Genomic DNA, 25,989 nt, shown 5'->3' on the forward strand with positions numbered 1-25,989 from the left:
TAGGCTGGATAAGATGCTTTGTCGGACAGTCAGTGCAAATTTGACGAGTTGAATGGTCTCCTTCTGTATTGTAGGAATTCTATGATTCTCTACACTGACAAGTATCTTTATCAGAAAGAGCGAAGGAAGTTTTGGCTTTCGTGATGCCAAATGGTCTGTAACAATTTAAAGTCATGCTGTTTGGAATGAAGAAAGCACCAGAAACATTCCAAAGATTAATCAGCAATGTCATTTTTGGACTAAATAATTGTGCAGTGAACACAGACAATCTGGTGGTTTTCAATCACATATGGAAGGAGCATTTGGAATATGTAAAGGAATTGTTCAGTTGACTACAGGAGGTGGGCTTCGTGATAACCTTGGCTAAAAGTGAATTTGTAAAAACCCAAATCACATTCCTAGGCCATACAATTGGACATGAATAAATGGTCCCAAGGAATGTGAAAATGAAAGTTAATGGGGAGTTCCTAATACCATCGATGAGAAGGGAAGTGCCGAGATTCTTGGGCATGAGTGGTTTCTGCAGGAAACTTGTGCCAAATTTTAGCAGTGTGGCTGCTCCATTGACTCAACTGCTGAAAAAGCACAGCAAATTTCAGTGGGCGTCTGAATGTCAGAGGACATTTGACAATCTGAAAACTGTGTTAATCACAGCACCAGCTTTGGTGACACCGAATTATGCAAAGAAATTCAAGGTGGCCATTGAAGCGAGTGATGAGAGTGATGATGCGGGACTCTTACAAGAAGATCTACTGGTTGTTTATCCAGAGAATTAAATATTCATCAAAAGAAATATTAGACCATGGAAAAGGAGACATTGAGCTTGGTGTTGGCATTGCAGCATTTTAACATTTATGCTGCTGCAATTCATCAAAGACAACTGTTTACACTGACCTTAATAATCCAATAAAGCTTCGGGGTAAGTTTAAAGATAAAGATGCAAGGCTGGTTAGATGGAACTTGTTGTTACAGGTGTTTAATTTGAAGATTATATGTGTGGCAGGCAGAGAGAATGTGATTGTTGATGTTTTATGATGACTTTGCTATGTAAAAATTCAATGTTGGAAAAGAAAGACTGAACTGGACTGAACTGTTTAAATTTGCATGTGTAGATGTAAGAAGATGTATAGCTGATAGAATAGGTGAAAACACTACCTCAACCTTTTTTAGAATAACGAAGCCATCTTTTCACATTGTTTATTCTTTTGTTTTGAAAGGAGGGAGGCCAGTGGTGCAACTGATAGGAATATATGTTCATAGATACCCTACAGTGCAGAAGGAGGCCATTCAGTCCATCGAGTAAACACCAACACTCCTACAATTAACTCTCTGACACAGCATCTTACCAGGCCCTATCTCTGTAACCCCATATATTTACCCCATTAATTCCCCCTAACCTATACATCTTGGGACACTAAGGGGCAATTTAGCATGGCCAATCAACCTAATCTAGACATCTTTGGACTGTGGGAGGAAACCGGAGTACCCTGAGGAAACCCATGCAGACACGGGGACAATATGCAAATTCCACACAATCACCCAAGGCTGGAATTGAACCTGGATCCCTGGCACTGTGAGGCAGGACTAACCATTGTGCCACCCTATTGTAGTTTTGTACTTAAGGGGAATGTTTAAAAAAATCATCTTTATGCTATAGGTAGTTGGTATGTCTGAAAGGAATACAGCTCAGTTACTGGGAGAGCAGGACAATTACTCATTTTAACTATCTAGTGTTTACTAAGATAGAGCTAATGGACTTTTGTTTACAAAAAAGGTCCCCAGGTGTTTTTGATTGCAGGAATAGAATGCAAGTTTCGATAGGCAGAGCCATGCAATGATCTGGCTAATGAGAGGAGCTATGTCTGTAAAAGGAAAATAGCTGGGGTTTGTTTGAAGATAGAGGTTTTCTACAAGCTGCTCACTCTCCACAAAATCTCTCTGAAGGCTTTATGACTATTCTCATTATAGTAAGTATATTTATTATTCCTAACTGTATTTAAAGTGGTTATTAAGTCTGTAAAAGGAATGTTGCTTGTTTGGAACTGAAACTGTAATATGTTAGAAACTAAAGTTGTTACTGTTCTTTTTAAACGTTGTTCAACATCAATGGTTAAGCTGCTTCATTTGTTAGCGTTATATTTAAACTTTGTTATGAAATAAAGTTTGTTTTATTATAAATGATCCGTAATTTGTCAGCAGAAATACTCCTAGTGAAGCATCCTGTCCTCACATTTGTTAAAAAGAGAAAGAAATTTGGCTCTAGTCTGGCTTCTTAATGTAATTTGAGATTCTGGTCTAGGACTCTAACACCCCTCAATATTCTAAGTTCTAGTGGAAATAAGCCCAGTCTGTCTAACCTTTCCTCATAATACAGGTATGAATCAATAAACCTGCATAAAGATAGATGGAAACAAATTGTTTCTTGGTCTTATTTAAATCCTTGATTTTGAATTGTAAGCATATGTCAAGACAGATAATAAGGATGCATGGCTGGAGAGGAGCTATGGATGGGATGAGGATACAATCATTAGAGGTGTGTTTGTGAGAGTGAGTTGTGATGTCACTTGAGCTGGTGGTGGGTGAGAATCTTGTGACTGTGTGTGAGCGTGAGCATGAGAGTGTGAGCGTGCAAGTGTGAGCGTGAGTTTATGAGTATGTGAGTGCGAGTGTGAGCGTGACTGTCTGTGTGTTACGAATGATGAGATGGTTTTAGCTTGGCGGCATGGATGAGATCATTCACCCTCTTTCTGCACTGGGTGCTGCACTGTTATGGCATTGTTAATGTTGACTTTATCCCAAACTAGATAGGTGAAGTTGCTGGGCCTCCTGCTGCCAGGACAGTGGGAGGGGACATCTCAGTGGGCCCTCATGCTGAAATTCATTGCTGAATTTGGGAATTCCTGTCTTTTTCCCTTTTGGGACCATGCGTGGCAGTCCAGGGCTGCAGAGATTGAGGGGCTGTGCATGGAGGCTGGTTAAACTTGGAGTGAGGAAGCAGTGAGCTCACAGCAGGATGGGCAAATCAGAGGGCCACAAGCGTGTTTCCCATGTGTGTGCAGAATTAATGAAGTGAGAAGCGGACGATACAAAAGGAAAACCCACCATTGCAGCCAGTGTTTTTCACGTTCCCTCACTGAGTGCGATGAGGGGAAAGCCCTACCTGTTATTTCAGGTCCCCAGTTTACACATATTACTTTTTCAAAGCCTCTAAAATTTAAACTTTTTAAGCAAATGCACTATATTTTGAGGTGTTTGGTACAATGTTTCTCTAAGAAATCAATATCGTTGATTTGAATAGTTAAGTTCAAGATAGGCAAAAATAGATAATTTAAAAATTTATTTAATAAACAACTAAAGTGTTATTGAACTCCACACCCAAGACACTATTGAAAAAACTGACAAGAAAAAAAGTTATCTGATAAATAATTCCTTCCTAACCCTAACCTCCCCGGGACGCTGAATGTCCAGCGAGCAGGCCCCACCATGGCAGATATGGAAAATTCTGACCCTATGATGTCCTAACTTACCAAATTTCTTTTGCCATTTTCAATCTCACTGGTATGTTGCATTGTGCCATCAACACCTTTGCCTAGTTGCTTCAGTCTAAAAGGAGCTATGGTTGTTTCAGCGATTACTCCACTTACTTGTTTGGCATAGGCCCTGTTCCTTTGGTTTTGTGCTGGTAAGCCGCCAGTTTTGCAGTCTGCTGCTCTGCCTTGTGGACATTGGTGGGCAAAAGCAGCTGTCCTTTTAGGTACATAGGAAGGACCTGAAACATATCAGGGATGGGTTAAGAACATAAGAACATAAGAAATAGGAGCAGGAGTAGGCCATCTAGCCCTTCGAGCCTGCCCCGCCATTCAATAAGATCATGGCTGATCTGTCGCTGCTCAGTTCCACATTCCCGCCCTCTCCCCATAACCCTTAATCCCCTCTCTTATCAAAAACCCATCAACCCGCGTCTTAAAAATATTTAGCGAGGCAGCCTCCACCACTTCAACAGGCAGAGAATTCCAGAGATTCACCACCCTTTGAGTGAAGAAGTTCCTCCTCAACTCCGTTCGAAACCGCCCCCCCCCCCCCCTTTATCTTGAGGCTGTGCCCCCTAGTCCTACTGTCCTTTCTGAGCGGGAAGAGTCTCTCCACCTCTATCCTATCCATCCCATTTAACATCTTATACGTCTCAATGAGATCTCCCCTCACTCTTCTAAACTCTAACAAGTACAAGCCTAGTTTATTCAGCCTCTCCTCATAGTTCAACCCCCTCAACTCCGGTATCAGCCTAGTAAACCTTCTCTGCACTCCCTCCAAGGCCAAAATATCCTTGTGTAAGTGCGGCGACCAAAACTGCACACAGTACTCCAGCTGCGGCCTCACCAATGCCCTATACAGCTGCAGCAAGACCTCCCTACTTTTATATTCAACCCCCCTCGCTATGAAGGCCAGCATCCCATTTGCCTTCCTGACCACCTGCTGCACCTGCAGGCTGGGTTTTTGCGACTCATGCACAAGGACCCCGAGGTCCCTCTGCACCGTCGCATGCTGCAGTTTTTCGCCACGTAAGTCCTTCCTACCATTATTCCTACCAAAGTGGACAACCTCACATTTGCCAACATTAAATTCCATTTGCCAGTTCCTGGCCCATTTGCCCAGCCTATCTAGATCCTTCTGCAGACTCTCCACACCCTCCGCACAATTTGCCGTTCCACCAATCTTGGTGTCATCAGCAAATTTCGACACCATACACTCGGTTCCCTCCTCCAGATCATCTATATAAATGGTAAATAGCTGAGGCCCCAGCACCGGCCCCTGGGGCACTCCACTAGTCACCAACCGCCAATCCGAATAGCACCCATTGACCCCCACTCTCTGCCTCCTATTTGACAACCAATCCTCTATCCACGCTAACACCCTACCCCCAACTCCATGCCCCCTGACCTTCTGCAATAATCTCTTGTGAGGTACCTTGTCAAACACCTTCTGAAAATCAAGAAAGACCACATCCACCGGCTCTCCTCTATCCACCACCCTAGACACATCCTCATAGAACTCCAATAAATTCGTCAGACACGACTTCCCCTTAACGAAACCGTGCTGCGTCTGCTCTACCAAACAATTCTCCTCAAGATGCCTCGCTATTTTCTCCTTGATCACGGATTCTAACATTTTTCCTACAACAGATATTAAACTAACCGGCCTATAATTCCCCGCCTTTTGCCTGGCACCCTTCTTAAACAACGGCGTAACGTTAGCCGTTTTCCAATCTTCCGGCACTTCCCCGGAATCCAGCGACGTTTGGAAGAATCAGTCACATGAAGGTGAAAGGGCAGATGTCAAAGGTTACCTGATTATAATGTATATTAATGTAGAGGTCATTATAAAAATGCAAAGGCTCTTTCCAAGTAACACGTCGGAAATGAAGGCTGATTGAGTTATCGTCTCCCAGGAAGTCAAAGATGTATTCATTCCATCTGATGGGTCTGACTGCCTCTCCTGCAACGGGAAAAAGGCAACAGTGGTGAGGACTCTCTAACGATGAGATATCAAGGTAACTTCAATTTGCATATGGATTTTGGAACGTGAGGATTTTGGAACGTAGCTAGTCTATTTCACACATCTGGCTTTCTGCAGTCATGTGAACTAAGACTATAAGAAGTCCCAAAACATCAAGCTAAAGTCCGACAGGTTTATTTGGAATCACAAGCTTTCGGAGCACTGCTCCTTCATCAGACTTCTTATTGCCCCCGCCCAGTCCAACACCGGCATCTCCACATCAATAAGACTATAAGATATAGGAACAGCAGTAGGCCACTTAGCCCATCAAGTCTATTACACAATTCAATGAGATCATGACTGATCTGATGTGATAATCATCAACTCTACTTTCCACCACATCCCATAACCCTCGATTCCCATACTAACTAAAAATGTCCATCTCAGCTTTGAACAGGCTTAACATGCCGTGAGGTTGCCTTTGGACTCACTGAGACAAGACACTGGTGAAGACTCAGAGGCATGGTGTCAGGAAGGGAAGAAAATTGATTTTTCAAACCTGGAAATGATGCAGTGAAGACAGTGAGAACTCAGGAACACAAACATTCAAATCTGCAAAAGCACTGCTGAAAGAAAGGACAAAAAAAAGGCTGCAAGTGAAATAAAGACAGAAGACACAGCTAAGAAAGGCACACTGAAAAGTTCAGGTCTGCAGAAAGCTACTGCAAAAGGACCCAAAAAAATAGACTCAATAGGAGAAAAGGAACACAAACAGAAGCTGCAAGTAAATTACTGAGAGAGTGAAAACGGTTGCAATAAATTTTTCACTCTCATCTCCAGTCAAAGTGAATGGTGATATGTGGACAAACTGGCAGTTTTTACATTTACAATGGGAAAACTATAAGCTTGCAGCAAATGCAATGAACAAGTCTGAAATGATAAGAGTTGTTACACTTCTAACTCTGCTGCAGAGCAACTACTACAAAATGTACACTAAATCTAACCGGCCAGCAAAGAAAACAGTTACGGTAGAGATTTTGAGTACTTTGAATGCATATTTTGAATCCCAAGTGAGTGTTTCATATCAATGAGTTGACTGAAAGATGAGAAACTGATGTTAAGGGAAGCAATAGACTTGTGTTGAAATGTGGAAGTTGTGAGATGTCAGCCTGAGCGTATGTATGGCAGAGTAAACCAGGAGATACATAATGCCGAGAGACAATCTCAGCTAAAAGACAGGAGCAGTTACAAAAGGCAGGATGCAAATTCTCCAGAGGACAGCATGCACAGGAACATGAAGATATCCAGAATGGGAACAGCGGTGTTCAAACTGCAAGAAGCAGAATCATCGCATTACAAATACTTGGCTCAAAAGAAACAAAACAAGCCTATTTGATGGCCACGGGAAAGATATCAGGGGTAGAGTCTGATGAAGAACTATACACAATACAACAGGTCGGTTCAGTAAGTCTGCAAGAGACAAATGGTTTGTGGCTGCAGAGGAATAGTATCAAGTGAGTAAGACATGCTGGATAAATGTGGGTGCATCACACAATATAATGACCTTCACAGATTTGTTAAAACATGGAGATATGAAAATGAAAGCCTCAAAAGTAGGTTTGAAGTTATATGATGGTATGACAATCATACTGAGAGGATAAATTAGTCTAACAGTGTTCGAATCACATTTCCTGATTCTCTCTGGATTTTCCATTCTCTCTGATGGAGTATGTGGACTGAAAATCCCCCGTATTTATTAACAGCTGTGGGGTTATGCTGCAACTATACTGGACGTTGGTGAGACCACATTTGGAATATTGTGTTCAGTTCTGGTCACCTCACTATAAGAAGGATGTGGAAGCATTGGAGAGAGTGCAGAGGAGATTTACCAGGATGCTGCCTGGTTTGGAGGGTAGGTCTTATGAGGAAAGGTTGAGGGCTTTTCTCTTTGGAGCGGAGGAGGATGAGAGGTAACTTAATAGAGGTTTATAAGACGATGAGGGGGATTGATAGAGTGGACGTGCAGAGAGTATTTCCTTGGGTGGATGTAGCAGTTACTGGGGGCATAACTATAAGGTTCATGGTGGGAGATATAGGAGAGATATCTGAGGTAGATTCTTCACTCAGAGTGGTTGGGGTGTGAGATGCACTGCCTGCTGTGATAGTGGAGTCAGACACTTTAGGAACTTTCAAGTGGTTATTGGATAGGCACATGGAGCACACCAGAATGATAAGGAGGGGATAATCCGATCTTGGGATTGGACATAGCTCATTACAACGTTGAGGGCCTAAGGGCCTGTACTGTGCCGTAATGTTCTATGTTTCTACGTTTCTATGTATGTTTGCAATGCATGTGTAATAATTGACTTGGAGAACAAACAGTTTTAATGCACAATACTGGGTAACTTAGTAACTCACAATCACACAGGATTATACATGTCAATGTCTATAGTCACCAGGAAAAGGCGGATGTTTGTATATTTTGTTCAATATGTAAAAGGGAATGTTAGAGGTTTGAAATATAGCCAGTTTGAGTGACACATCAGTCTTTCCATAGTCATGTGACTATGCCATAAGGCTGTTTCTGGAGACAGTTATCTTAAGACTGGTTCAGTAAAGCCTTTCATTGAGACCAGACGCAAATGAAGAACAGCTGTCCACATACATGAAGACAGGCAGAAAATCCCCATACACCCAAAACTGGTGACTGGTATCTCTGCTGATTATTCCTGCTTTCTACTTCTCCGTTTCTTTCATTTGCTCTCCCTGTCCCCTCACTGCAAACTTTCTTTACCTCTAACTTTATCAGCTCTCTCCTTATGTATGTCAGTTTGCTACCTCTGCTTTTATCCTACCCTTTACTTCCCCGTATTTCTATACCCTTTCTCTGCCTTTATCTCATTTCCCCCTCAGCATTAACCCTTTAACCTCTGTTTGCTTTTTCTACTTCTTGTGCATCTTGTATCTCTTAGTGCTTACCTTGAACCCCCTCAGCAGTCCCCGATAGACTCAATGGAATTTCTCCATTGTTTTTTATGCTTCATGATTTTCACTCACCTTTACTCTTTCTAGCAAAGAGGGAAAACTCCTTGGCTTCTTCAGAGTCTTTAACCCCAATGTCAGCACAAATTCCCGTCAGTATGTCATTTCCTACCTATAATCAGGAGCAAAGCAGGATCAGCATATTTTGCCATTCTAGGGCTCGCAACTAAGCTAGTTATCAGTGCAAGCACGGATAACACACATGCACGCACACACGCTTGTTTAAGGGCTCCAAATAATGAAGAATGTTGCCTGATGAGGGATCAAACCCCAATGCTACCACTCCCCTCTGCAACATGCTCTGTCTAGTATTTCTCATAGATATGTTTGATAGGGGATTCAGTGATGTCAGCGGTGGTACTAAGGGCAACATTTAGTACTTTCATATTTGCACAAAAACTGATTTAGGCCGAGTTTCTGGTGTTGTAAAGGCACTTTTCAGCTGACAATTGAACCCGGGTAGTGGGGGAGGAGGTGTGAGATTACAGAATCAAACACAAAGTAAAGGTAAATTCCTGAGAACATGAAATCTCCTTACAGGATAGAAAACGATGTTACGACCAAAAGGATATCTGGTTCGGATTCAGACTGTTTGATGATCACTTATCTGGGGACTTTCTGATCTCCAGGCCACAAATCCCATGTTCAAAATGCGGAATACATCATGTGGAAAATTCCCATCCTAACAGGCAATCTGTCAACTACAGCCTCCAACAAAATCCCTTGTAAATGTCGGCAAACAAAAAGCAGCCAGGGTTATGCAAAAGGTTAATAAGTGTAGCGCAGAAAGCAGGTTAACCACCTCAATCTAAACAGAGTACATTACAAAGCACATCCTGAGTCCAGCCATACCGAGAAGGGCCTGATCTTGGTCATGTGCTCTAACTTCCCCGGCAAATACAAAACCATTCTCCGAGAGCTGCGTCCTTTCTGTCAGAAAAAACAAAGTATCATTCAAATTACATGCGCTTTACAGTGCTATCAAACAATCAAGTAATGTGGGGACTTTTTGGTAATTTGCAACAGTTCAGGGACTGTGGAACCATGTTAATGGTAAACCTGTAGCGTGTCCATTTACTCTGCTCAATACTTCATATAGGTGATTAGTAAGTGACTGTTTAGCCCCAGATACTGAGAAATGTTCAGTCACAGAACTCGGATCTGATTCCCTATGATTTTTTTTTTGTTATTTCATGGAATTTTTGCCCTTCCTAAATTGCCCCTGAACAGAGTGTCTCCCTCGCACATTTCACAGGGCAGTTAAGGACATTTCACAATACTGTGGGTCTGAAGTCACATATAGACCACAATAGGTAAGGACAGCAGATTTCCTTCCCGAGAGAAACATTAGGAAACCAGATGACAATCTAAATGTGACAGTTTCATGGTTACCATTACTCAGACTAGCTTACAATCCGAGATTTTTTTGTTATTTACTGAATTTAAATTCAATTAATTAGATTTGAATCTATTTGATTGCCAGACCATTAGCCTGGGTCCCTGGATCCAGTAACTTTATCGCTACACTTACTAAGAGAGCATCCAATTCCAATTTAGATGGAGGATATCGACGGCCCCCAAATTTCAATGTGCGATGAAGATTATCTTGACAAATCTGTGCTATTGCTGGGAAAAGAAACAAGAGACTACAGTTAGTGTCTGTAATTGAGCCATATTTCTTTCAGCTCTCTGCACAAATGTGTCCTTTTACCCATTCTCTGTGATACCATGCAAGAGATTTAGCATTTAGTAAGGTTGTGAGTACCAGGAAACACTGACCAGGCTGGAGTTCCTTCCTGTAGAAATGAGACTGAGGGCTAATCAAACAGAGGTCTTAAAAATTGTGAAAACGTTCAACAGGGGCAAGATTGGCAAAATTTCTACCAATCTGACTGGGATGGAACGGTTTGGTCAGCAAGATTTAAGGAACCCAGCGTTTGGGATTTGCTCACACACTACCGAGCTTTAACTTGGTAACGTGTAACCCATCGGTGCGCAAACAGAGACCATCAGATAGATAACCTGGCCTTCAACTAGTTGGGAAGCTGCTCAGTACAACAGCAGTAGCTGCATCCAGAGGAGGATTGGTGGAGATTGAATATGAGGCAGACTCGAGAAGGATGGTGAGGGTTATCTGACAGGAGAGCTTTCCTGGGTGGACGAATGGATCCAGAAAGGTCAGAAGGGGCTGGGGTTGGTGCAGGTGTGGAGGCCTCGGAAGAAGAAGCGAACTTGGGGACCTTGTTGGCGGATCTTTGGAAGAAGGGGGATATCTGTACGTCTGATCATGAAAGCTTCTCAGACTGGCAGCTGAATCAGGTGATAGGTGTATATCTTCCGAATCCACCAAGTGGTCACCTTGTTGGAGCTTCACACAGTTGAGAATAGGATTACAATCTACACTTGAAAGCCAACAAGGGCAGCATTAACATGCTTAAAGTTACAACTCTCCTTCTCTGATTGGATTGGTCACCCATCAGGGGAGTGGGAGGGGGTGCAATTTTCTCAAAAAAGACAAAGAGTCTAACGGACAGTAATGGAGGATATTTTCCCACTTATTTTGTGTGTGAGCTGATTGTAATGAATCTCTGGGACTCTGCATCACAGAGAGGCTGGAATCAGCATGCTGAGTGGGCCATTGCACATGCCCCAACCTGTCAGTGGGGAGATCGGCGCATATGCCCTGCCAGCCCCCCCCCCCCCCCCCCCCCCCCCCCAACCACAATTGCTGGCATCCCCTTCCAATGGCCAACCTCCGTGACTCCGCAACCTCCCTGATCACCAGCCTCCGTGACACCCCTCCCCATGTCCAACACCTATCGCTCCTTCCTGCCCAACTCCACTGATCCCTAATACAGAGTGTCCAGGGGGTTCTCCCCCACCCCTCCCACCAACAATCGGCCCTGCCCCCCCCCCCCCAAGTAGGCCCCCTCTCCCCGGCCCAGGTCCAGAGTGCCCGGACAGCTCTGCCATGGTCCCAGGCTGGCACTTCCCTTGCCCTGACCTCCTGTGGGAGCCTCAATGGGATGGGAGCCTGGAGGATATCATCCTGAGCTTGTTAATGATTTTGAAATTGAGATTTCAATTTGGTAACCAGCCAGTCGCAAATCCCGCTCCAGGCCCCGCACTGATCATAGGTATTCCCTGACCTGCTGCACTACCTGAGCAGCGCAGCAGGCCACAGGCCCCCTGGTCTCAGTTAAAACTGGGTTTTTAATGCAAAATGGATCTTTGAAACTTTACCCCCATCCTCAAACAATTAAAACCTTTCTTTTTGGTTAAAATTCAGCCTGTCATTTTCACTTGTGAGGCAGATTAAAACCGTAGACCATAAATATACATAATAGTTAGAAAGAGACAAGCTGTCAAACTTTTTGTCTTGAACTCAGCAGAACAGATGCAAGAATACCAAAGTTCAAAGAGAACAATAATTTATACCGCATGGGAAAAGGATGCTGATTGATTGGCAAATTAGCATTTGGTCAATTTTTGTTTAATTCAGAAATGGCCCAATGCCTAGGTGTATTCCTTTTGTCTGAAAGCGACATATTGCTGCATACGAATATATGTAGCTTCTTGTAAAACAAGTGAGCCTCATTATGAGCCCGATTAATAATCTTAAATTGTTTTTAGTGTAGTTCTTAGCACACTCGACATTGTTTAGTGAGTATTGCCCAATCATGGAATCACATCTAACGTTAAACACAATGTTCCGAGTTTTGCAAGTGTGGGTTGGTTGAGTGCGGTCAGTAGCAGAGGGGTTGTGCTGTTACAGTTAATATGCTGACCCATCTACACTTTTGCTTTGTGTAGTATAGGTCATTGCTCCCTCTGAAATTTGGTGTTTTTGTGTCTGCCCTCAGGAGTGCAAGAAAAAAACTTTGGCAGGATGCATCTTTCTTCAGCAACACTCAAGTTCTGTACTATGAAGAGACTATTTAATAGTTGCTAATAAATGCAATAGAGCATTTAGGAGGAACCTCTTTACCTGAAAGAGTGGAAAGAATGTGGAACTCATTACCTCAGGGGGTAGCTTAGGGAACTAGGATGCCTTTAAGGGAAAGCTTGATAGGTGTACGAGAGAGAAAGGAAATAAAGAATACTCTGGTCAGGTTAGGTGAACTAGATTTGGAGGAAACTTGTGTGGATTATAAACAGATGCAACAACTAGTTCATCTATTGGATTGATTCTGTGCTGGAAAGTCTATGTTAGTTTTGTGTAACAAACTATTTGCCAAGCTTTTAGATTAAGGAATGCTAAATCTCAGCTCCCTCCCCAAAACACTGTACCTTGGAAGTCATGTTTGGAGTTACTTCCGACATCTGCTAGGTAATTTAGGACAAAGGGTCTCAGGTTGCTTGTACACGGATAGTAGCCCAAGAAGAGGTAGAGGATCCGCCAGCCTCGCGTGCAGCTTTCTCTGTGCAAAGACATGTATTGTGTCAGGTAATTGCTCCAATATTCTCTCCTCATTTAAAAAAAAATTGTTTTCTAAGATGTGGGCATCACTGGCTAGCCAGCGATTATTACCCATCCCTAGCTACCCTCCATTTCAGAGGGCATTTGAAGTCAGCCACATTGCTATCGATTTGGAGTTACATGGGTGGCACAATAGTTAGCACTGCTGCCTCACAGTGCCAGCGATCTGGGTTTGACTCTGGCCTCAAGTCTGTCAGAGTTTGTACATTCTTCTCCTGTCTGTATGGCTTTCCTTAGGGTGCTCCAGTTTTCTCCCACAGTCCAAAGATGTGCAGATTAGGTGGATTAGCCATGGTAAACGTGTCGGGTCATGATGGGGCATGGAGTCTTTCAGAGAGTCAGTGCAAACGTGATGATCCGAATGGCCTCCTTTTGGACTGTAGAGATTTTATGGTCCTATGTAGGCCAGACCTGGTAAGGACAACAGATTTCCTTCCCTAAAGGACATGAGTGAAGCAGATGGATTTTTATGACAATCGACAATGGTTTCATGGTCATGATTAGACTTCTAATTCCAGAACTTTATTGAATTCAAATGTCACTATTGACCGTGGTGGGATTTGAACCTGGGTTCCCAGATCTCATCTTGTTCTGGGTCTCTGGACTATTAGTCCAATGACAATACCATTGTGCCGCTGCCTACTACCTTTGGTTGGTGCCTTTCTGGAATGTACTGATCAACATTGGAATTATAACAACACTGGAAGCAGGAGGAGGCCATTTAGCCCCTTGAGCCTATCTCAGCATTCAGTGAGATTTTGGTTGATTTGGGGCCTAACTCCAGGATCACACTGCCTCGTCAGATTCCGATTGAAGTCACAGCTTGCATTTTTAAATGGTGCTTTAGCTGTCATTCAGTACAATCTTTTGTTTCAGTATTCCATACACCATTCCCTGACCGAACGGCCAAGCTGCAAACCTTTGCTAGTGCCATTCTTGAATGATGATGAGGTGATGTTCAAGAGCATTTTAAGATTAAGGGTTGTCACTTCACGGCAGATCTTTTGCCATGTTGCTGAAATGTGGCTCAGCTCCAGAGACGATGACAGATAGTGTAAACCCCACTATAGACTACCGAGACCTCAGGTGCTGGACTTCAGCTACTGATCTACTGAACAGCTGTAACATCAGGCCACAGTATTCCTGCAGTGTTCTCCATTGATCAGGTCACACTTACTTGCTGGGATTATCTGTAATTTGTTTGATGATCTGGCAGCAGATCTCATCATGGAGCAACTCCTTTTCTTTACATATCTGTATGAAAGCAGAAATCTCCCCATTACAAAGAGATATTGCAACATTTCAAGGTGCACAAGACATTAGTAATTTGGACCAAACTTGTTTTTTTTTTCCCTGTCCTGAAAGTTGAATCTCTTGCAGTGAAAGGTGATGTAGATGTGACAGGAAGCCACCACAACCCAGTGTTCAGCATCCACTTTCCACAGACATTATTCCCACAGTCACCATTTATGGAAGATGAGCTTTGTTCGGGGGACCAGCTCTGAGGGAAGTAAATAAGGGACACAAACCTCAGGAGGTTCGGTGGGGGTGTGGCTGGTGCTGACAGGATGGGTGGGGATTGGGGGAGTGTCACACTCACACATGCACTCACATCCCTTCCCAAATCCCCTTCCCTGACAAACATACTCACAATCCCGCTCTCCCCAACCCCCATTCTCTGCCCAACACCCTCTTGGGGGTGCCAAAGCCCCCACCCCCTCAGAGCTGCTTGAAAATCTCCTTGCCTTCAGGCTTGTGCCAGACCTGACCATCTTGGCCTCAGCTTGAGAGTGACAGCAATGTTTCCAGACCTGACTTCAGACACCCTCAGTTCCAATCCAAGTCAGGCCAGAGTGTGGCTGATCTGGAATTACCCCACCACTGAACATGGCTAGAACCACCAACCACAACGGGATCCCAATGAACCCCTAACAACTGACTCTCCCCAGAATATCCCAAATCCCAACTGCCTACCTACTGAAACTGGGCAACTCTGAGGGAAGAGTGCTAACCAGTGTCCTGCTCCCTCGCAGCTCTGTTGCCTATGTCTATGGCTGTTGCCTATGTCTGTTGCTGGCTCCAGATTACATATGCACTGCAGCATAGTGAACAAGCACAGACACCAACATGCTCGGGCTGTGGTAAGAGGAGACCTTGAGCAATGTCCTCATTGGCTGCCCAGAGCTATTGAAGACAACCTTCTTGAAGACTTTTCCTGTCATTCACTGAGCTCAAGGCAATTGTCTCATTCTTAACAGTGTCACACCTTGAGTTCAGTTAACACAGCCAAGGTTGGGAATTGAACCAGGGACCTGGCATTCAGTGTCAGACCACAGAAATGTAGCCTGCACACTAGCAGTGACGTGGTTTAACCATTTATTTGAAATTACTTTTGGTAAACTTAAGATTGTCAAAAATGCTGCTGCCCAAGTCCTAATTGGCACCAAGTTCCTTTCACCCTTCAACTCTGCACTTGCTGACCTTGTTTTTCTGTTAAGCAATGTTTGAAATTTTCATCTTTGTTTTCAAATCCTTCCTTGCTCCTCCCTATCTCCTCCAATCTCACAGCCTCCAAGATATCGGCACTACTCCACTTGAGCATTCCCAAACAGAAAGTTCTTCCGAAAGACAGAGACTCACCTGCAGAATGCTCTGTAAACAATCAATGTCAGATTGTTGCTTCTGTGGGGGCTCGTCTCCCATGAACCTCATCAGAGCTGCGGAGAAACAGGAATTAAAGAGAAAATGGCTGAATACATATACACATGCTGTAGAACATTGTAAAAAGCTCTCAAATCACATCACACAATGAATTACACCTTCTGCCCTGTTTGCATTGTGAAAGTCAAGAAGTTTGCTGAATAAAAAGACATAACCATTTGATAATTCTGAGATCATTAACATCAACTTTCCATCAGCCCCAAATGACCTTTAATCCTTAACCCCAAACCACTAAATCCACCAAATTATACATCCTATTTACCCCAAACTTGATAATTCTATACTCAAAGCTGGCTTTCATCAACACGATTCATAGCTGTTATGATTAACTACAAATACTGCTGCCGTTATCCCCAGACTCATTACTGCCAACCCCAAACAAAGCTGACAATAATCCAACCCCACCCCACCCCCTCCATCCCCACAACATCACCAAACCTCTTAAAATGAGGTAAAAATCAGCTTTAAATATTCCACATTTTCCTGTGAAACTCACTCGTGAAGTTCTTTGCAGCGAGCTCATTCAGTTGTTTATCAACAATATAAACCAGTGATTCCTGGATGGGAACCTGTAACCAGAACAGTGGCTGGAATTAGACACAGACATTGATCCCGGTGCTAATTCACTTTATTTAATATATTCTGACAATGCATTTTTGATTGGAATACATAACATTTATTTAATTCTCACTTGCCTGCTTAAAGGTGTAACTAATCTAAATCTTGTTTCAAATCTTTAGCCGTTTCCTATTTTTCATCTAACTTCTTATTTACCCCTGAGGTGTTCCCTGTAAACTTGTGGCCTTTCGAAGAAATATCCTTTCCTGCTGGTAACACAGTTTTAAATGTACTCTTTACATTCCCAGTAATGATGTAGCTAATGCAGAAACCTTCCCTAGTTTTATTAAATTTCTTTCATTTTTAGCTTTAGCTTTAACTTATGTTTTTTGAAAGTCCAAATGAACAACATCATAGGCAGCACTTGCACTAGTATCGACTGTTACATCCTCAAAAAAGCAGAGCGCTCTGGACCTTCCTTTTCTTTGTCGATGATGCTGTTTGTCAAGTTGTTGCAGGACAGACATTCCTACAGCCTGCCCAGTCAAACAGTTTCCCCTCTGCGTTTTCAAATCCAGGATAGTCATTAGGCTAGTATAGTTGAGGCACAGTAAGAAGTCTCACGACATCAAGTTAAAGTCCAACAATTTATTTGGACTCACGAACTTTCGGAGCGCTGCTTCTTCCTTAAGTGAGTCTCAATGTGGACCTGAGGAAGGAGCAGTGCTCCGAAAGCTCGTGATTCCAAATAAACCATTGGACTTTAACCTGATATTGTGAGACTTCTAGCTGTGCCAAACCAATCCCATGCTGGCATCTCCACATCATAGTTGGGTCAGATTAGTGTCTCTTTAAAAATTGAGCATTAAGTTAGAAATAAAGTTAGAAATTGAACATGACAATGGGTGAGGAAAAGAAGTGGCAATTTCCAAGAAGGATGGCAAGAAAGAATGTTGACATTAAGAAAGAGGATGTGTTGCAGCTTTTGAAAAGCATCAATTTAGGTAAGTCTCTGGGACCGGATGGGATGTACCCCAGGTTACTGCGGGAGGCGAGGGAAGAGATTGCAGAGCCTCTGGCGATGATCTTTGCGTCATCGATGGAGAAGAAAGAGGTTCCGGACGATTGGAGGATTGCGGATGTGGTTCCTCTATTCAAAACAGGGAGTAGAGATAACCCAGGAAATTATTGACCAGTGAGTCTAACCTCAGTGGTTGGTAAGATGTTGGAGAGGATCCTGAGAGACAGGATTTATGAACATTTAGAGAAGTGTAGTATGATCAAAAATAGTCAGCACGGCTTTGTCAAAGGCAGATCGTGCCTTACGAGCCTGGTTGAGTTTTTTGAAAATGTGACTAAACACATTGATGAAGGAAGAGCGGTGGATGTGGTTTATATGGACTTCAGTAAGGCATTCGATAAGGTCCATTCGGTAATAAGGACATTCGGTAAGGCATTCGATAAGGTCCCCCCTGCAAGGCTTATTGACAACGTGAGGGGGTATGGGATCCAAGGGGGCATTGTTTTGTGGATCCAGAACTGGCTTACCCGCAGAAGGCAGAGTGGTTGTCAATGGGGCTTTTTCTGCATGGAGGTCGGTCACCAGTGGAGTGCCCCAGGGATCTGTTCTGGGACCCCTGCTGTTTGTGACTTTTATAAATGACCTGGATGAGGAAGTGGAGGGATGGGTTGGTAAGTTTACGATGACACAAAGGTGTTGTGGATAGTTTGCAGGGTGTCAGAAGTTGTAATGAGACATAGATAGGATGCAAGACTGGGTGGAGAAGTGGCAGATGGACTTCAACCTGGATAAGTGTGTGGTGATTCATTTTGGCGGGTCAAATGGGATGAAGGAATATAATATTAAGGGTAAGACTCTTGGCAGTGTGGAAGATCAGAAGGATCTTGGGGTCCAGGTTCGTAGGACTCTCAAATCAGCTTTGTAGGTAGAGGATGTGGTTCAGAAGGCGTATGGTGTACTGGCCTTCATCAATCAAGGGATTGAGTTTAGGAGTCAGGAGATAATGTTGCAGCTTTATAAGACCCTGGTCAGACCCCACTTGGAGTACTGTGCTCAGTTCTGGTTGCCTCATTACAGGAAGGATATGGAAGCCATTGAAAGGGTGCAGGGGAGATTTACAAGGATGTTGCCTGGATTGAGTGGCATGCCTTATGAGGATAGGTTGAGAGAGCTCAGTCTTTTCTACTTAGAGAGACGAAGGATGAGAGGTGACCTGAAGAGGTGTATAAGATGTTGAGAGGTATTGATCGGGTGGACTCTCAGAGGCTTTTTTCCAGCTGAAATGACTGCCACAAGAGGACACAGGTTTAAGGTGCTGGCGAGTAGGTACAGAGGAGATGTCAGGGTAAGTTTTTCACTCAGAGGGCGGTGGGTGCGTGGAATCGGCTGGTGGCAGTAGTGGTGGAGGCGGATTCGATAGGGTCTTTTAAGAGACTTTTGGATGAGAGACTTGGTAAGATAGAGGGTTATAGGTAGGCCTAGTAGGTAGAGATAAGATTGGCGCAACTTGTGGTCTGAAGGGCCTGTTTGTGCTGTAATTTTTCTACGTTCTATGTTCTAAAGAGCAGAAGGTGCTGACAACAAAGGGCAGCGAGAAGAGGAGATGTGGCCAGAAAAAATGTTATTCCTTTTGCAAAGTGATGAGGCAGGTTCACGTGACACTGGCATCCTCTCCAAGGCTGGGAGCATCATGATCTCGTCCCTGAGTGAAATTTTCCAGTGCATCGCGGGTGAGGCTTCCTGCCTGCACAACATCATCAGCTGCCAGGAGATCCAGATCGCAGTGTACCTGCTGCTGCCCGGGGAACTGGCCAAGCATGCCATGTTGGAAGGGACAAAGACACCTCCCCAATAGACTGGAAACCAATGATCTGATTAACTCCTTCATGCCAGTGCTGTGCTAATCTCCTTGCTGGTTTTTCTCTGAATCCTATGATATTACTCCAGGGCTCGTCAGTCTGAATGAATTTTCTATTTTTCACGTTATTCGCATGCCTTATGTATAATATATCGAAAAGTGAATCCCATTTTCCAATTACCATACTGGTAATTTTCCTCACCTGGTTTCCACATTCTCTTACCTTGGTGTGCTGGACCAGATGATTGGAATTCTTTCCTTCTGCACCAGGTCTAGAATCAGAGTGAGAGACAGAAAAGCTGATCTCACTAACTCACACTCACCACTTTTTAGTATAATAAATTTAACAGAACCACAGCAATGCATTCAAAGCGTTTGGTTATCAGAAACACATCATAGGGGCCTGAGATACCAAACTCAGTTCTGTTTTTGTACTGGTCCCACAATAGATTGAAAAAGGAGCACAAAGTTCAGAAGAGGAAATTTTGGTGGTTAGTTATGTGACATTAGATGGTGAACCCGTTCAAAGTACTTATCCATCTGTACTTGTGTTGGTGATGTGTCTTAGTGTTCTGCCAGCTCCCTCAGCTGGAGCATTGCCTGCTTGTAGTGTCTATTGTGCATACAGTGCAATTGGAAATAACTAATTAACATGTAACAAGACATAACAAAATATAACTTATCCTCAGGCTGTGTACTGCTCAGCAGTCATTTTACACAAAGAAGACATTTTCAGAGAATTATTGGAAGAAAATGAGATCCACATTCACACTCCGTTTATTCATGTCTCAGTGTAACATTGAATGAATGTCTCGACTTTTGTCTTTCTGTGTCTGGTGTGTCTGTGGCACAGTTAAGAATTGCTGCACGTTGACCTCTGTTTAATGTCTTCTAGTTCTTGAAAGTGGCAGACTGGAAATGTTAGTTATATTACTCACGTTACCACAGGTTCTCTAAAGTACTTCATGGCAAATTCTGTCATTATGTATTGGCCAAATTCAGCGGAAGATGGAGAAGGAGATGGAGATGGAGATGGAGCTTTGATCGAGGATTCATCATGTGTCGAGATGGTTGCCTTTTCTGAAACTTCACTGGATGAAACACTCTAAGTAACAAGAAAGCACATATTGCATTAGTTTGGGAAGAGGCAAGAACATAGAACGTAGACCATTACAGCGCAGTACGGGCTCTTAGGCCTTCAATGTTGTACTGACCTGTGAAACGAATCTAAAGCCCATCTAACCTACACTATTCCAATATCATCCAGATGCTTATCCAATGACCCTTTAAATGCCCTTAATGTTGACAAGTTCACTACTATTGCAGGGAGGACATTCCACGCCCTTACTCCTCTTTGAGTAAAGAACCTACCTCTGACATCTGTCCTATATCTATCACTCCTCAGTTTAAAGCTATGCCCCCTCGTACTAGCCAAGAGTAAAAACATTGGGGAAATCAACGTGAACAAAGCCAGGACGACAATTCTTTTTAAACTAAATCCCACTGTCTTGCCTCCATTACTGACTTTGCGTGGGACTGTTGGGTGGCAGAACTCACCCAACTGACTGCTCTTCATACATACTGAACATAGGCTGACTTTCAAACCAAAAATAAAACAAGTCAATGTCACTATCGACAAGATTGCTTATATTCTTCTTGAATGTCTTCATCTATGTTCTTCTCCACATGGATCACAGGACAGCAACCAAGAATGGGAATCCAGTGTGTTAATGATGTTAATTATATTTTTAAGATATACAGCTGAAGGACATTGTTAACCGAGCACATCAGGGGTGTTAATACTTTGGAGACTTCAACAAGATTAACAGCTGAACTTGGGATGAAAACAACACAACAGACAAGTAACAAAACTAGCAGATGTGTAGAGGAATAATGAAATACAATTTACCCAGTAACAAGATTTGCAAGCATCTAGAGAATTTGAGGAATCAATTATCATATCAGTAAAAATGGTTTGCCAGAGATCCGTGAAGCTTTACAAAACTGATAACTTCTAAAGGTAAAGGAATTTGGAGAGATAGACAATCGAATCCACAGGGTGGCATACCAAAGCAGCCGAACAATATAACTGCTAGCACCTTTATTGGACAAGGAGGCTAGTTTCCAATCAACAGTCAGATAGGCCAAATCTTCAGCAAGGTCAGTTCCATCAGTGAGCACAGCCCCAGCGGACTGCTCCAGCTAACATTTAGAACCACACAGATTGCACATCTCCAAGAGTTTTGTGCCTTTGCTGGACCAGGAAAAAACATTTCACCAGACATGGTCATTGAAGCTGTATTGTGTGGTAACTATGAGTTGGATTTGACTTACGGAGTTACTAAGATGGATGTTGTTTTGGGGAAAAGGGTGTTTTAGAGAATCCAGGGAATGTGGGTGGAGCTTGGGAACAAGAGGCAATTTCTGATAAAATGGTGTGTTTAGTTATGAAATGTACTTAAGTGTCATAGTGTATATTTGTCTTTCTAGTCTCGTATTTTTACTTTAATAAATATTCTTACGAACTGAAGAAAAACCAAGCAGCGTGGCCTTAATGACGATCGGCTGGTGGTACTGACATTCATCATTATGGAGTGCTTCAAAAAGTTAGTCATGGCGTGAATCAATTCCAGCCTCCTGGATTACCTGGATCCACTACAGTTTGCCTACCACCGCAACAAGTCCTCAGCAGATACCATCCCCCTGGTCCTGCACTCAACCCTGGAACACCTAGATAACAAGGACACCTATTTCAGACTCCTATTTATTGATCACAGTTCAGCCTTCAACACCATTATTCCCACAAAACTCATCTCCAAACTCCATGGCCTGGGCCTCGGCACCTCCCTCCATCTAGATCCAGGATTTCCTAACTCACAGACCACAATCAGTAAGGATAGATAACAACACTTCCTCCACAATTATCCTCAACACCGGTGCCCCACAAGGCTGTGTTATCAGCCCCCAACTATACTCCTTATACACCTATGACTGTGCAGCCAAATCCCCCTCCAATTCGATTTTCAAGTTTGCTGACGACACCACCGTAGTGCATCAGATCTCAAACAATGACGAGACAGAGTACAGGAATGAGATAGAGAATGTGGGGAGCTGGTGCAGCAACAATAATCTCTCTCTCAATGTCAACAAAATGAAGGAGATCGTCATCGACTTCAGAAAGCATAAAGGAGAACTTGCCCCTGTCTACATCAATAGGGACGAAGTAGAAAGGGTCGAGAGCTTCATGTTTTTAGGTGTCCAGATCACCAACAATCTGTCCTGGTCCCCACATGCCAACACTATAGTTAAGAAAGCCCTGCCAACGCCTCTACTTTCTCAGGAGACTAAGGAAACTTGGCATGTCAGCTACGACTCTCACCAACTTTTACAGATGCACCATAGAAAGCATTCTTTCTGGTTGTATCACAGCTTGGTATGGGCTCCTGCTCTGCCAAGACCACAAGGAACTACAAAAGGTCGTTAATGTAGTGCAATCCATCACATAAACCAGCCTCCTATCCACTGACTCTGTCTACACTTCCCGCTGCCTCGGCAAAGCAGCCGGCATAATTAAGGACCCCACACATTCCGGACATTCTCTCTTCCACCTTCTTCCTTCGGGAAAAAGATACAAAAGTCTGAGGTCATGTATCAACCGACACAAGAACAGCTTCTTCCCTGCCGCTGTCAAACTTTTGAATGGACTTACCTTGCATTAAGTTGATCTTTCCCTACACCCTAGCTATGACTGTAACACTACATCCTGCACTCTCTCGTTTCCTTCTCTATGAATGGTATGTTTTGTCTGTATAGCATGCAAGAAACAACACTTTTCACTGTATGTTAATACATGTGACAATAATAAAACAAATCAAATCTTTATTAATTGTTTACATAAGGACTCAGCTGTTTTCTCGCAGGGTTATAGGTCATTCCTCACATTAATCCAAACAAATATACACTGCTATTTCAAGCTGGGACACTCTCATATTTACCATGAGCGGAGTTTGTAACAAGGGGAGAGAGGAGAGCTATGAAACTGAGCAAGTCAATCAATTCTCTTGCTAAAGAAAAACTCTGCTTTCAGCTTCACCAATCTGCTCGGATTCTGAGGATTGGGGGTGGGGGGCATCATGTGAGGGAGGTGTAGTGAAGAGAAAGGACAAGACAATAATGGAAGGTGGTGATAGAATGATAGCCAGATTGTGACAGGAAGGAACAGAGCATAAATGATTAGGACTGCACCTGCAGATATGATCAGAATGTGGAAAAACAGTAAATAGACAGAATTAAAGGCATGTAGCATTTATAACAAAATGGATGAATTTAAACCAAAAATAGAAATAAATAAGTCTGATCTGATACCGAGACATGGCTGCAAAGTAACTAAAGCTGGGACCTGAGTATTTAAGGGTATTTGATATTTCAGAACAAGAAGAAAGGAGAATGAGATAGCTCTGGAGAGATTTGCACAGGATTAAGAAATGATCTTGATTCAGAGGAGCAAGATGTATTGGTTTGGGTGGCAATAAGAAATAGCAAAGGGAATAAATCACCCATGGAAATAGTTCATAGGCCCACTAAAATAGCTACACTGTAGAACAAAGTATATGTTAAAACGTACTGGAGGCTTGGAAGAAAGTACAGACTGCATTGTTTGGTTGGAGCAGCAGGTGGATGCACTGCGGATCATACAGGAGGCAGAGAGTGTGATAGACACTAGTTACAGGGAGGTTGTCACACCACAGGTTCAGACAGGTAGATAGGTGACTGCCAGGAGAGGCAGGCAGGTAGTGCAGGAGTCTCCTGTTCCCAATCCCCTTTCAGACAGGTATATTGTTTTGGATACTGTTGAGGGGGATAGCCTGTCAGTGGGAGATACCAGCAGCAGCCAGTCCTGTGACACCACACCTGGTTTGTGCTGTTTGGGCAAAGAGCAAGCGAGCAGTAGTAACAGGGGACTCGCTAGTTAGAGACACAAACAGGCATTTCTACGGCTGCAGTTGAGACTCCAGGATGGTGTGTTGCCTCCCTGGTGCCAGGGTCAAGGACGTCTCTGAGCAATTGAAGGACATTCTTAAGGGGGAGGGTGAGCAGCCAGAGATTGTTGTACATATTGGTACCAACAATATAGGTAGGAAAAGGGATGAGGTCCTGAAATGTGAATATGGAGAGTTAGGTAGAAGGCTAACGTGTAGGACCTTGGAGGTAGTAATTTCAGGACTACTACTGCTGCCATGTGTTAGTGAGAGTATGAAGAGGAGGATCAGGGAGATGAATGCGTGGCTTGAGAACTGGTGCATGAGGCACGGATTTAGATTTTTGGATCAAAGAGATCTTTTCTGGGGAAGGGACGACCTGTTTAAGGGGGATGGCTTACATCTGAACTGGAGGGGGACTAACATCTGATGGAGAGATATGCCAGAACCACTCGCGAGGGTTTAAACTAGTTTGGCTGGAGGGTGGGATCCAAAGCAGTAGGGAGACAGTAGAGAAGTTTGAGGACAGAAGTTAAGGAGAGCACATTAAGTAGTAAAGGCGGTGTCAGTAATCCTAGTACCAGACAGATCAGAGAAGGGCATATAATCAGAACTTTCCACTCACCTGACAAAGGAACAGCGTTCCGAAAGCTTGTGGGTTTACTATCAAATAAACTTGTTGGACTTTAACCTGGTGTTGTGAGACTGCTTACTGTGTTTACCCCAGTCTAACGCCGGCATCTCCACATCATGACCAGCGGTGTACCTCAGGGATCAGTGCTGGCTCCACTGTTATGTCATTTATATTAATGATTTGGATGAGAATATGAGAAGCCAGAGGGTGGTTATAGAGAATTGTTTTTCAAACTGGAGGTCTGTGACCAGCGGTGTGCCTCAGGGATCAGTGCTGGGCCCACTGTTATTTGTCATTTATATTAATGATTTGGATGAGAATATAGGGGGCATGGTTAGTAAGTTTGCAGATGAAACCAAGATTGGTGCCATAGTGAACAGTGAAGAAAGTTATCTCCAATTGCAACGGGATCTTGATCAATTGGACCAGTGGGCTGACGAATGACAGATGGAGTTTAATTTGATAAATGCGAGCTGATGCATTTTGGTCGATTGAACCAGGGCAGGACTTACTCAGTTAATGGTAGGGCACTGGGGAGAGTTACAGAACAAAGAGATGTGGGGTACCTGTTCATAGCTCCTTGAAAGTGGAGTCACAGGTGGACAGAGTGGTGAAGGCAGCATTTGACATGCTTGGTTTCATTGGTCAGAACATTACAGGAGTTGGAATGTTTTGTTGAAGTTGTACAGGACATTGGTAAGGCCACACTTGGAATTTGTATGCAGTTCTGGTCACCCTATTATAGAGAGGATATTATTAAACTAGAAAGAGTGCAGAAAATATTTACTAGGATGTTACTGGGACTTGATGGATTGAGTTATAAGGAGAGGCTGGATAGACTGGGACTTTTCTCTGGAGTGTAGGAGGCTGAGGGGTGATCTCATAGAGTTCTATAAAATAATGAGGGGCATAGATCAACTAGTCAATATCTTTTCCCAAAGGTAGGGGATTCTAAAATTAGAGAGCATAGGTTTAAGGTGAGAGGGGAAAGATACAAACGTGTCCAGAGGGGCAATTTTTTTCACACAGAGGGTGGCGAGTGCCTGGAACAAGCTGCCAGAGGTGGTAGTAGAGGTGGGTACAATTTTGTCTTTTAAAAAGGATTTAGATGGTTATAGGGATACAATGGGTATAGAGAGATATGGGCCAAATGAGGGCAATTGGGATTAGCTTAGGGGGTTTAAAGAAAAAGAGCAGCATGGA

The 25,989-nt window shown here is 43.4% G+C and overlaps 1 protein-coding gene across 1 annotated transcript in view; it reads right to left on the reverse strand.

Moving 5' to 3' along the window:
- myo15b (myosin XVB) overlaps positions 1–25,989 on the reverse strand; it is a 322,763-nt gene that overhangs the window by 3,749 nt on the left and 293,025 nt on the right. Inside the window, exons 57-67 of the mRNA XM_080209162.1 lie at positions 20,112–20,278; positions 19,397–19,445; positions 16,233–16,305; positions 15,656–15,732; positions 14,193–14,269; positions 12,826–12,956; positions 10,067–10,161; positions 9,388–9,465; positions 8,551–8,647; positions 5,345–5,493; positions 3,645–3,769 (exon numbers count right to left, since the gene is read on the reverse strand). Coding sequence (XP_080065288.1) covers positions 3,645–3,769; positions 5,345–5,493; positions 8,551–8,647; positions 9,388–9,465; positions 10,067–10,161; positions 12,826–12,956; positions 14,193–14,269; positions 15,656–15,732; positions 16,233–16,305; positions 19,397–19,445; positions 20,112–20,278 — 1,118 coding nt within the window. The remainder of the gene's footprint in view (positions 1–3,644; positions 3,770–5,344; positions 5,494–8,550; positions 8,648–9,387; positions 9,466–10,066; positions 10,162–12,825; positions 12,957–14,192; positions 14,270–15,655; positions 15,733–16,232; positions 16,306–19,396; positions 19,446–20,111; positions 20,279–25,989) is intronic.

This window comes from Carcharhinus amblyrhynchos, chromosome 21 (assembly GCF_965287045.1).
Source record: "Carcharhinus amblyrhynchos chromosome 21, sCarAmb.v2.hapA, whole genome shotgun sequence".
In the NCBI taxonomy this organism is placed as follows: Eukaryota; Metazoa; Chordata; class Chondrichthyes; order Carcharhiniformes; family Carcharhinidae; genus Carcharhinus; species Carcharhinus amblyrhynchos.